This window comes from Vollenhovia emeryi, unplaced genomic scaffold (genome assembly GCF_000949405.1).
Source record: "Vollenhovia emeryi isolate VEMERY1.0 unplaced genomic scaffold, V.emery_V1.0 DF939200.1, whole genome shotgun sequence".
In the NCBI taxonomy this organism is placed as follows: Eukaryota; Metazoa; Arthropoda; class Insecta; order Hymenoptera; family Formicidae; genus Vollenhovia; species Vollenhovia emeryi.
The window spans coordinates 42,860-55,565 of NW_011967166.1; the positions used below are offsets into that span (position 1 = coordinate 42,860).

The window sequence follows — 12,706 nt, forward strand, 5'->3', positions numbered from 1 at the left end:
CGCTCGATCTTGTTGCGATTGGCATCAATGTCATTTGAAATGCCTGTTGACTTATCACGTGTGTGTCCAAATTGTCGGATGTTATCACAGCGTGATGAGTCAGCACGCCGCTCGACATGCGTCAGGATAATCGATGGCGATTGCAATATAAGCTCCCATCAACTAGGCAACGACGTGATATACCGAAAGAGAGAGGCCTCGAAACGTAACTACAAACTTCCTATTTCCTATTGACCGACGAGTCGTTCGTTTCATTTCAAGTTTCCAAAGATGTTTTATCACCTCTCGTGACGTTATATGTAAAAAGAATTTCATGTAAATAAATTTGTAGCAGGAGACATCGAAGGATATGCTTTGGAGACAAGTGAGAATTTACAGATGAAAAACTCACAAGTATTGATATCGATGTACTGTAAATAGTTTCATTTTTATCGTAAACAATTTATATAATGCTAAACAAAAGATATTTAATTGATATTCCAAAACCGCGTGTGTATGTTACATTAAAAACATTTTTAAAAAGTCTCGAGATTATTATATTAATGAAAATTCTTAATGAAAATAATGTTCTCTTCTAAATTCTCATTTATATCTCGCATTTGCCTCAATCTCTCGTTGCCGACTGGCAATATTGCAGTATAGGATTTCTTCGTTTCTAATAAAATTATATATACATTATATATGTAGACGCGGCACCGATAAATAAGGTGACTGTAGATAGCCGACGAATAGCCTTCCGAGGGTATACACATTTTGCCACTTGATCTCGTTAGTTTTCTACAGTCAACAGAAAATTAATCCAATACATACATATGTATAATGCAAAATCCTTGCATTATGCACTATATGTATAAAGAAAGTAAACTCTAATACCTTCTTCTAAAAAAAAAAGAAAAAAAAGAAAAAGTTTATGGCTGCAATGCTAACAAATGGATATGTAAAAGTTAAAATTTTTTAAGAAGAATTACATGATCGATTTTCGGGCAGAGGTTTTTATATTTGACTTATCAACGATTACTTCGAGTTTCGATGATAAAATTTTCAGCAAAGGCGCAATTCTTGTGGCGAAACTCGAAAATATATTTTTGTGTTAATCATTTTGTGTGTTGCGCTCATCTCATCGATCCCGTTTTTCTCTGCAAATAGCCGTCACTAAAAATAAAGCACCTTCCCTGGTTGTCGGTTTCGTGGAGAATCGTGTTGCGCGATACTCCGATCTGCGCTTTGCCCCCGAAACCGTCGCCACGAGCGGATTTACATGATCGACGGCCTCATGTTTATTCATGTAACCTTCCGCATGGTCATATTAATACACGCCGCTGCGATAATTACCGATGCCGGACGTACATTCGCTTCGGCGTCCATCGCATAAGCGCGACATCACATTATTCATCAAAGTATATATTGCAGCATAGTTAATTTTTATTTGTATTTTTGGAATGTTTAGAGCTAGAATTTACAAATTTCTTACATTTCACTATCTCTCAATATTGTCTTTTCTTACGATAGTTTAAAGACCCAAGTTCCGTTAGACGCGAGAGTCTCTGATCGCAGATGGATCCGCGTGCGCGTTCTCCGCGTCGCTTTCCGAACAAAATTTCGACGCCGGGATAAATTTGGAACAACCGCCTCGCGGATGTAACTCAACTGCGCCCCACGTTTCTGCCTTAGTTTCGTGTCGAGGAATATGCGAGAGTCACACGCGTCTCTTTATGGCGGAAATCGTGCTCGGTTTGCGAGTGAACGTGTGGTTTATGCTGTGTCTATGTTGAAAGGTCCTTTGGAGTTCTAAAGAATCATTGGAGAATTTGAAAAACGATCGAAAGAGATTGATCTTTCGTAATTGTATGATTAACCGCAATTATCGTCACAGCTCTGATGTAACTTTAAACACTTTAATTAATCACCGTGTTTGTGTGCACTTTGTATACTTTTATAATTGCACTAGAATATTTTCTTTGGATTTTTAATTTCCATTTTTCATATTTTTATTATTCTCATATTTCAAAGTTAATATTTCTTTAACAAGCATTAATAATTTATCGAATGATTAAAATAAACAAGAGCTTTCGTAATGTAAATATTAACAAAATCATATTATTTAGATTAAAGCGAAATAATTCTGTAGAATGGGCAATAAAATTGATACAAAATATATATTAATATGAAATAAATAAATACACGCACACATACACACAATTCATATTTATTAAGACGAAAATTATCTTAATATTTTCAAACAAAAATGTAAATGCAAACCATTCTTGGGCGAAAACAATCAGGAAACATACTTGTTTTTTTTTAACGATTGAAACCTAAATATTTTATGTATCTCGAGGTTCTACTAGATATATCTGATACAAAATTACCGTTTACAACAATGATTATATGCATAAAAAAGGGAATAAAAACGGGATAAAAGCGTCGATTTTCCCAATATTTTCAATTTCTCATAATGTAGAAAATATGTGAATTTCAAAATATTGATAATGAAGCTTTGCTACATGCTGCGTATTGTTTTTGAAATATAAGTATATGGGAAAAATATTTTGCATTTAATTGTTTATAATAAGATTCAATGTTATAGTTTCAACATATACTTACGTGGTTATTGGCGGTTATGTAACATCGTTCACGATGTAGAAATTGAGCGAGAGAAAAATTGATTGAAGAAGCTTTCCGATCTTATAGCCTCTCTCTTTCTCATTTATCAGAGAATTAAGAATTGGCGCAATATCTCTCATACTTCAAAATTTTATTTCTACTTAGATTTTTGATACCTAAATTAAATTTCAAACTTTTGCAATATTTGTTCACTTTCAAAGAAATATTGCATAAAAATATTAAGAGTCCGACAACTACATTAATAAATTCATTATGTAGGACCGGAGAGAAAATCTAATTATTAGCAATTAAAGCTAAGTGATGAAGGTAAAGCGCGGTTTCGCGCTCACTATGTAAATGGAAAATGTAATAAGAGGATACCCACGATCTAAAGGAGGCAAATAGAAAATGCCACGCGCGCGAACGGAGGTGTTCGACGTGGTGGAAGTGGAGAAACCGTCGAGGTGCATCAAATTCCTCCGGCTGCTGTGGAAATTCAGCAGATGCGTCTTCTCTCACGTGACGCTAATCTCCTTGGTGGTTGCTTATTGTCTAATCGGCGCATATGCTTTCGAGTCACTGGAAGCGAATTACGAAAGGGAGGTAAATTGCGAGACTATATACAAATCTCAATTCGTTTTTCAAAGTTGATATTCATAATTACATATTTCAGACTCTTGTTATTCTTTTAATATTTTTATTATACATGCAGTTATAAATGTTAAATATAATCTTGTTAATTTTACTGGTACTTCTAGATTAGTAATTTAGTTGTGTAACACATTAAATAATATTTATCACGTAATTTCACTGCGGATCGAAATTTACTGGGACAGAAATTGATTCGCCGTCTAAAGAGAGAGAAAAGGGACGCAGACAAATAGTTTCTCCCATGTCAAATATTCTACGCTCGTGTCAATGAATTATTGCGACTGTCGCCGAGCGTCGCGACGCCGAGTAAGCGTACCTATCGTTCTTCACCTGCGCTCTCTTCGCAGGTGAAGAAGAGCATCAAGAGTATACGAGGAAACGTTTCGGAAAAGTTATGGGAAATCACCAAGGATTTCGACGTGTTGATTCGCGAAAATTGGACGGAGCAAGCGTTGAGCGAGCTGAAGGTACGTTTCGTTTGTGTTTTCCTCCGTAGTTTTACATCTGTTTTAAGCTTTACAGAGAGAATGGAAGCCGAAGCAGCTTCTACGATAATCATTAGAAAAGTAACACACAAATGCAAACTGTTACTCTTTTTATATTGACATGGTCCGAAAGATTATTTGTTAATGCGCAATGCAGAAATTTGAAGATAGTCTTCTGAAAAAAATGGAGAAGGAAGGATGGGATGGCAGCGAAGAGGAGGATAATATTCAATGGACATTCGCTGGTGCTCTGTTTTATTCCATTATCGTCATCACGACGATTGGTGAGTCAAAATTTTAAGTTTCTTACTTTCAGAAGTGTTGAGTATATTTATAAAAAGAGACGAGTTAGTAGAAAATTTTGTTTTCTAATTAGGATATTTAGGATTGTTAGGATAGAGAATTTTTGGAAACCGCTTTCAACTCTTTCTTTCGAATGATCATTTCTATGATATTGAACTTGCGAATCCCCATCCATTACTAAATCGAAATGATCTCTTCTTTATACCGAGGATGGTCCAATAAGGACCGAAAAGTATACATGCTTTTATAATTAAAATTATTTTATTAGACACTACAATCTTTTTTTATTACTTGATTTCATCCATATCTTTGTCACACATCTTTGGCGTCATCATTAACAATAAAGAATGATCAATGAAAGATGTTTCGAGCGACAAAAATTTGCTTATTTATCTTTCAGTACTTTCATACGTCTCTGGCTTCTCATTTGTCTGCGTTTGATTCTTGCCCAATGACCTCTCGTAGATGACATAATCGTCGAGTTCCGGATCATAGCCATATGGCTCGAACTCATTACGGTGACCATAACCGCCGTTATAGGGTCTTGAGTGATAGTCACCGAAAGACGGATGTTGGTAGCCGCTGTACGGTCTTCGATTACCGTAATAATTCGATGTCGGCGCGAAACCATTCGGTCTATGCTTGTGTGGCGCACCCTAATAGAAATTATTATTATTTAATGGACAATCCTATATGCATATGAGAATCGCGCGCGCGCGTGCAAGAAAATTTCGAATTACGTAAATGTATATAAAACCAGGATTGAAAATCAATAAAATCGCAATAAATATTTGTAACTTGTTCGCGATGACATTTCAGAAAATAGAATTTATCTGAATATTGCTTTTGAGAGTGCGTGAATAGATTTAAACTCTTTTCGTTACAGGATAATATGGATATTGATGCCCGCCAGACAATCCCGGGAATCTTTTGCTGTTGAAACAACAGTACTTCTTCTCTCTCGCGCAGTGGCCCTGAAATTACCAAAGCAAATTTTGTTAAGTTTTCTGGATTTGTCAATTTTTAAGCAAACTCATCAATTTTCGATCAAACTCACGAATTTCAAGCCGGGCGATGGACAGTTGAAACTGTATCTGCATTTGCAAGTGTCGAATTCGCTATAACGTGGATCGTCTCTGATCCATGGCGGTACTGAATCCAAAATGCCGTCGTGTCCATTCGGTTCGAAACGAGGAGGTCTGAAATAACGATAGTCTCTTTACATTGTTTTACATAAAAAACTAATATTTACTTTGGAAAGCATTGTCTTAATTAAAGAAAAAAAGCAAATCATAGAAGCGTTTAACCACGTAATTGACGTATGATGACAGTTTGAGGAGAAATAATTCGTTAACAAAGTTTTGTAGATAAAATAAATATGTTGCTGATAAGCCAGTAACTCGGGAATATTTCTCGTAAAATATTTACGGCTGCAGGACCGCGCCTTGTTTATCATCGTATGCAATTAAATGTATACGCGAATGGGGGGGGAGTTATCTATAAATTAAACGATCTCTGTGTGAAGAGGTGATGCTATACACATATTTCGATCGGATCATTGGAAATTTAATATGGAGCAATTGCTAGGGGGGACATACGATGGAAAATCCCATTTTTTCCGTGATTAATGAATCTGCTTGAAAAGATGCGATTTAGCAGAGACTCTGATGAGATTAAAATGAGAGTTGTTGAATACCTGCCAATTATTCCTGTTGGTCCACCGGGACCCACGAGGACACCGTTATTGCTTTGGTACCCCGGTACCAGCGGTCTGCTATTGGGACCGTAAGGGCCTGGATTCTGAGGTCTAAATCCTAAATGAACGCCGTTGTCGAAACTATCCAAATGTTCAGAAGGCTCGTGCACTAGATATCTAAAAGTTGCGCCCATGAGAAGGTACGGTAATATCCGGTTTAAGAATCACACAAATATTATACTATCTTTGTTTGAAAATACTATTGAATCTGTATTGCAGGAATATTCAACAATAGATATAATTGTGTTATTATCACAGGTGAAAGTACAATTACATTAATAATTAAATATGTTGTTATTTAATAAGTCAAAAATTGTCAGCGCACCTGGCATTGACGTCTCGGCTCGTCTTTTGTCTATCATCGTTCCAAGTCCAAGATTCATCATTCTCGGCGATTGCCGTCGCGATCATGGCGAAAACAATTGAAAACAACGCGCGCATTTTTATCATCTGCCAAGTGGCACTTGACGTAACCAAATTTAATATTTACCAAGAATGAGAGACGTACAGACACGCATAACATTCAACGTCGACTAAATAAGAGTGAAAGTGAAGCACGTCTTTATATATAGGTATGCATAGCGGGAAGGTGAACGCATCGCTTCATTTCGAGGTCTTTTCGGATGATAATCATCTGCGATCAATGGACTGTTTTCCTCTGTTTGCATGCAAATCCCCAAAATTTGGCTCATATTATGTGATTCTTGATAAAAATACAAGTTCAAAAAGTACATATTTCTACGCCGATAATGTACATTTGAATTACGCATTAAATTATTGTCATTTTCTCAACTACTTTTGTCTTATACTTTTCTCCGATCTTCCAACTGGAAAAATGTATCTATGAAATGTTTGATTCAATCGCTCATTTTTTCTTCTCACTAGTGAACAATTTCTTCAAATCTTGAAATATTTTTAAGTAATTAATTTTTGCTTACCATTTCTTATTCGATTTACAACAGTTGTAATTTTTTTAATGCGCGAGATGTGGTAGTTTTGCCATAGCAAACCTAATCACAGCAAAATTACAATGCGCGCGTTGATTTATAAGCATATTGTTATTGCGCGATGTTGCGTTGGTGGATCCGGTCGGATTTTAAGGCCGATTCCACTCCTTCGAACGCCTGTCCTTCGAACTGGGAAAACCCGGCTCTTCGACTTCGAAGGAGAGAAGTTGCTTGGTTGGTCGCACTAGTACGCGCGTTCTTTGACCTCCTTCTTAAAGTAAAATCAAGACACATGGCGTAACGTTAATTCCCTCGTCTCCTTCCTGTACGACAGCGAAATTACACCTCCATTAGAGATTTTCAGCCTTCACTTTTGAAAAATACGTCCTTCATAAAGTTATATTTGTCAACGAATCCGCATCAACGTCAAACGAAAACTACAAGCCATGAGCGTATATAAAATTATCTTTTCTCCGTTGTCAATTTGTATTAGCTTAAAATCATACCATTTTGCAATTGGTATTCTGAGATAAAATGAGAAAAAGATTTTAATTAATTTAACTTGTATAAGTAGATTAGATGGAATTTGTTCAATTTGGAAAATTGTAAAAAATGTAAAAACAAACAAAATTTTTTCCACTAAACTCTCTTAAAAATACGACTTTGATACGACAATGGCAAAAATTCATTTCTTCGTCAGGCCCTCATACAGGCAACTTCCTTCTTTTATATTTTTTTCCTTTTCGAATAATTTCCTGCCATCGACCTATTTCTCATCTCTCCCTCCGCTGCCACCCTCTCTTACACACAGAGGGACTGAGGGACCGAGACAGAGATAGAGACAGAGAGGTGTTGATGTTGATGTTGAGGATTGTCTCTGTCTCTGTGCTTCTCTCTTGGCTTTTTCTTCTCGTTTCAATGTTATATCAAGCTCAAGATGAAGAAAAAAAATTATGTCTTTTTGATATCTTTGAATTCTCGGAGATCTCGTGTATCAAGTTTTCACTATGAGAAAATGGAGTTTTTACCTTTCACATACTCTCGTCTACATACGGTACCATTTTGCATCTGAAATTTATACTGTATGCAAGGAAATTCTTCTTTTCTGATAGTTTTGGTAGAGAGAGAAAAAACTATTGATAATTGAACAAAATCAGATAAGAGAGAAAGATTATCACCTTGTCATAATGACATGTAGGAAGAGCTGTTTTTTACCGCGAAACTTTTTATCGTGCAAAGTCGTGAAATCAATCCCGTTCAAATTGCGTTCGCCGCACATTTCGACGTAGGATCGTAGTGATAAATGGCTTCTTTGGGGTAAAATTACGAAATTGGATCGCTGCTCCGGTTTTTACGTTTCTCGAATACGGATAAATTCATCCTTTCAATAAAGTGGAAAGATACTTGTTATGGGTGCAATTTTGACTAGGTGAACCAATTGTGAGTAACATAATAAAAGATCGATTGAGAAAGATTCTCTTCTGGAGACAGATATGTCGCGCAGAGAGAAGATCGTATATATGTATAAAATTAATTGATTCTGCTCTTGGAAACATTTAAATATTTAGCTTATTGCAAGTCAAATAACGACTTGAAAATTTGCCCAATCGAAATCATTCAAATAATTTGGATTTAAGAGATAGATAACATTGACCTACTTGAGCTAATTTAGTACTGCATAAACATATTATTTTATCTATAACAAGGATCATCTTTTAAATAGAAAATACTTATTTCTCATAATTTCTAATATTTTTTAATAATATTTTTTGGCACTTTAATGTCAACATCTCTCATTTCATAAAATTATTTTTTCATACTTTTCCTACAGATCCTTCATAATACACTTCCTCGGTCTTGTCAGACATTTTTCACATTTTTATTATATTTTTATTAATAATGGAGAAATGTGAATTATTTCTAATAATTTTAGAAAATAATTATAAAATACTCGATAACCGGGAATGCAGGTGACGCTGCCGAGTAATAAGTGTCGGGTGTTATGTAACAGACGATATAATAGTTTTTACGTATCACGAGTAAGGAATCTCGACGACCTTGACCCAGACTTGTAGACGAAATTGCGGGACTGTCTAAACCTCGAAGAAAAGATTCAAGGCCGAGGCTCGAGTGCAGCTAAAAACCTGAAGGACCCTGTCGACTCGGTTTTTCTAATTTAAGACTTTAGTCGGTGATTAAACTTGAATGTGATTTTACATATGTGCGTTTCACTGTTGATTCAGCAAAACGGTTTTTCACTCGTGAGACGACCTAATCGTACAATAGTGAAATTCTTATTACACCTCTCCTCGCAAATTCGTCTAATAACATTCATTGAATAAATTTGTGATTTAGTATAAAAATCTTTTCTTTCGTACACTCTGTATTTCTTTTTAGGATACGGTCATATTGCGCCGAAAACGAAGAATGGAAAAGTAGTAACTATTTTTTACGCCATCCTCGGCATCCCGCTCATGTTGCTCTGCCTGTCAAACATCGGAGACGTGATGGCATCGAGTTTTAGGTAAATAATTAGAATATAAATATGTATTAAGAAAATGAAAAAACACTTGCTAGTTTTTATTAGCGCGCTGAAAACATTTTGTTCCTATTTATTGTATTTTTAGGTTTCTATATTGGAAAGTGTGCTGTTACGTATGCACAAAACCACCAAAGAAACGACGAGGACGTAATAACCTGGTTAGATCGTATTCTGTTCGTCAACCAGGGTAATTTTATGTATGGTATAGAAATTAAAGAGAACAATTTATCCTTTCATGTAAAAATATAATAGAGGAGAAGTATGCACTATGTGATGTATAAAGTAAAAATGATGGTTCAGAGTGACGTATTAATGTTTTGCCCAAGAAGGCTACATGTTCTTTCCGTTGAAGGATCTTTCTGTTGAAAGATTCAATATAATCTACTGTTCTGATTCCATGAAAAAAAAACTAATACATGCATGATTTTATCGTTAAGGAGATATGCATCAAGCAGAGGCCCGTTTCGCCGATCCATCAGAGTGAGTCAACGATCAGCTGATTCGGCCTTAGGCCTCTCTGAAAGTATGACAAAGTCCTCGTACTCTGACACCGATTGTAGGTAAGACCGTTATTTAAGATACTTCAATTCGATTGTAAGTACAAGTAAATATTTCTAATTAATTTAACTATTCAACTAACGCAACGTTATGTCGGACAAATATGAGTTAGTAACAAAGATATTAGGAAAGATCAATTCTAGGTACATGTCTCGACGACCGGAAGCAGGTGAATCAAAGGCAATTGCTTATGCACCTTCCTCATGCACAAATCATCCAATGGAAATTAAAGCTGCAACTATACCACGTTATTCGGATATTCCAGTGGCGACCCCGAGAAGCGTAAGAGGTATTTCAAATTGAATAATTTCACCAATCGTTTACTTTTATTGGTTAATCGTGTCGATTTTAAATTGATTGTAAAGTTGACAGAGAACAAGTAATAAACAATTGTATCGCGATTTTGTAAAAAGAGATATTATTTTGTTGTCACGCGCAGACGATCGAAATAAAGACAGAATTAAATGTGGCGAATAATTAAATGTTATATAAAATTTAACCGAGTCTCTCTATTGTTTATCTCGTTTGTACATACGTTATTTACATAATAAAAGAGTTGCAAACGATATGTCGGTATCACACATATAAAATCACACCAAGTCACACACAAGCGAGAGACACACAAGCACAAATGCGCTATCGTCAGCCGGCCGCTCGATATTAATTAATTAATTCAAGCGCACATCGATTGCGCCGCATTGCACTCGTTATCAACTCATCGATTAATTAATAACTATCGGCTGGTTTGCGTTACTTTCATTATCGTGTACAGCTAGTCCGAGAATAACGACACAGTCGCTGGACAGAAAATTGCTGATGAATCCGAATGAAGCGGATCGCTCGCCAGTTTTATGCAACAGATACGCATTGGATGATTTGGAAGACGAAGCATCGAGGTGGCGACAGTCGCCACAAGATAAGGGTATTGCTATATTATATCCACGCTCTATCTTATGTAACGATACTATTATTGGTTGAAGATTGGAATAAATATCAGTGTGTTATTTAAGAATGATGAAAGGGATGTCTGTTTGAAGCGCTTGAAAGAAATTAAACAAAACGCGACGCTATTACAGCCGAGAACTCGGAGAAACCGCAAAGCAACGAAACGACCGAAGAGTTGGATGGCGTTGAAAAACGAACTTGCTTTAGTCCCAGGTCCTTGCCGAGGAGATGTCTTTCTGTCGAAGGAGCCACGACGACGAATCATAGAACGAGCTCGTCGTCAGGACCCCGACCATCTTCCATTTATTTGGAAATGGAATATATGAGAAGGTCACAGTCTACTAAAAGTAGACGTACCAGGAGCAATTATTCTGTCGGTGAGCGAATTAATGAATAAATGAGAGAGTTGAGTTTTCAACGTCAAGTTATCCTAAATTGTAATCGCAGTAGTAACAAGTTAATCTATCTTTCCTCAGCACGCTCTTACAAACGGGGACCACCGCCGTCGCCGAGGATAATGTCGCCGATGGGATTTGCCGTGCATCGACAGGTTTATGCCGACGATATTGATTTTGACTACGAGTACTCTACCTCTGCGGATGATCAGGAAAGGCAGCCGACCAAGCCTGTGCCTATTTGGCTGTGCGTCTTTCTTGTAGTCAGTTACATATTTGGCGGCGCTTATCTTTTCAGCGAATGGGAAAAGTGGCCGTTCCTCGACTCGGCTTACTTCTGTTTCATCACGTTGACTACCATCGGTTCGTTTCGCAATTATCTAGCTCGTTTTTTTTTTCTTTTTTTTCCCCCCGTAGTTGGGTTGATTACTGTCGAAAGCCGGCAAACTATAGACGATTTTCTAATAATTTTAAAACATCTTGCAACAGTTTGAAAGGTTTCACTTTGCTTATCTCTATCCACTTATTTATTGATCTTGCATTTATTTCGAACGTGATGACGTAAAACTCGACGCGATTTCCTATCTCTTCTATTTTAAGGTTTTGGCGACTTTGTGCCGGCATACAAGTTGGACGCGCAGAAGGGCATCGCCCTTTGTTCTCTCTACTTGCTATTTGGAATTGCCCTGTTGGCAATGAGCTTTAATCTGGTGCAAGAGGAGGTCATCAACAACGTGAAGAGCGTCGCAAAGAGGTTGGGTATCATCAAAGAGACCGACGAGGAGGAGGAAGAGGAGGAGGAGGAGGAGGAGGGGGGGGAGGGCGAGGACTACGAGGAATACGACGCAGAGTACGAAGATGAGGTCTATGAAAACGAGCCCAAGCTCTGATCTCGCGGTTTTCAGCTTACTATTCGACGAGATCGGGGACGCGAATCATCCGTCTTCGTATACATGCTATAAGATCCAGGGAACTTCTCGGTTCACGTCTCAATCGACATATGAGTCAGTTTCGTGCAGATACAGATCTCGCGCGTGGATCGAGTGATCTGGTTCTTTTCGCGCGAGTCTTGTCAAGAATTATTTCGTACATAAATGCATATAAAATCAATTTAGCTCAATTATCTTTTTCCACGTAAAAATACTCCAATTGACTATTTTCAACCTTTTCATATTTGAAACAATACGTTGAGAATATTATTATTAAGAAAATTACAATTGTTAAGTGTATATCAATGGTAAAGAGAGAACTGAACTACAGCTTGCAAACATTGCGAGCTGAAAATAGCGCTGTATAGTATTGCTGTGTACCTACATACAGGTATATACGAGTCTGAGAATTAGTTTCTATAAAATGAATAGGAGAACAATTATGGAATGCAATTAAATTTGCATACACTTTGCATATTGCATGGCTTTGATATTTAATCGACATTTGCATTTTGAATATTTTCCTTTCAGATTTATGTCCAAAGTTATTCGCAATAAGTTTTACGTTATTATTATATAAGTATCATTATA

At 36.7% G+C, this 12,706-nt stretch overlaps 2 protein-coding genes across 4 annotated transcripts in view; one reads left to right on the forward strand and one right to left on the reverse strand.

Moving 5' to 3' along the window:
* Window positions 1-12,590, forward strand: LOC105561788. Its single transcript, XM_012012097.1, has 12 exons — window positions 1-1,880; window positions 2,884-3,207; window positions 3,603-3,722; window positions 3,898-4,024; window positions 9,144-9,270; window positions 9,374-9,475; window positions 9,726-9,848; window positions 9,990-10,135; window positions 10,619-10,768; window positions 10,923-11,168; window positions 11,268-11,549; window positions 11,787-12,590. The coding sequence occupies exons 2-12, from the start codon at window positions 3,013-3,015 to the stop codon at window positions 12,074-12,076; spliced, it is 1,908 nt and encodes a 635-aa protein (XP_011867487.1). The 5' UTR covers window positions 1-1,880; window positions 2,884-3,012; the 3' UTR covers window positions 12,077-12,590.
* Window positions 4,039-12,706, reverse strand: part of LOC105561786 — a 17,462-nt gene continuing 8,794 nt past the window's right edge. The window contains exons 1-7 of one of the 3 annotated variants that reach the window (XM_012012096.1): window positions 11,383-11,462; window positions 6,738-7,014; window positions 6,125-6,626; window positions 5,740-5,916; window positions 5,101-5,242; window positions 4,928-5,017; window positions 4,039-4,699 (exon numbers count right to left, since the gene is read on the reverse strand). In XM_012012096.1, coding sequence (XP_011867486.1) covers window positions 4,433-4,699; window positions 4,928-5,017; window positions 5,101-5,242; window positions 5,740-5,916; window positions 6,125-6,249 — 801 coding nt within the window. In that variant the 5' untranslated portion in view covers window positions 6,250-6,626; window positions 6,738-7,014; window positions 11,383-11,462 and the 3' untranslated portion in view covers window positions 4,039-4,432. Of the gene's footprint in view, window positions 4,700-4,927; window positions 5,018-5,100; window positions 5,243-5,739; window positions 5,917-6,124; window positions 6,627-6,737; window positions 7,018-11,382; window positions 11,463-12,706 lie in introns of those variants that run through there. The other 2 variants (XM_012012094.1, XM_012012095.1) reach the window with 2 other exon arrangements.

Bases quoted from the DNA above. Each gene is read 5' to 3' on its own strand.
- LOC105561788 (XM_012012097.1), top strand. From the start codon at position 3,013: ATGCCACGCGCGCGAACGGAGGTGTTCGACGTGGTGGAAGTGGAGAAA. The intron at 3,208-3,602 runs GTAAATTGCGAG...CTCTCTTCGCAG, and splicing joins AAGCGAATTACGAAAGGGAG to GTGAAGAAGAGCATCAAGAG. The intron at 11,169-11,267 runs GTGAGCGAATTA...ATCTTTCCTCAG, and splicing joins CAGGAGCAATTATTCTGTCG to CACGCTCTTACAAACGGGGA.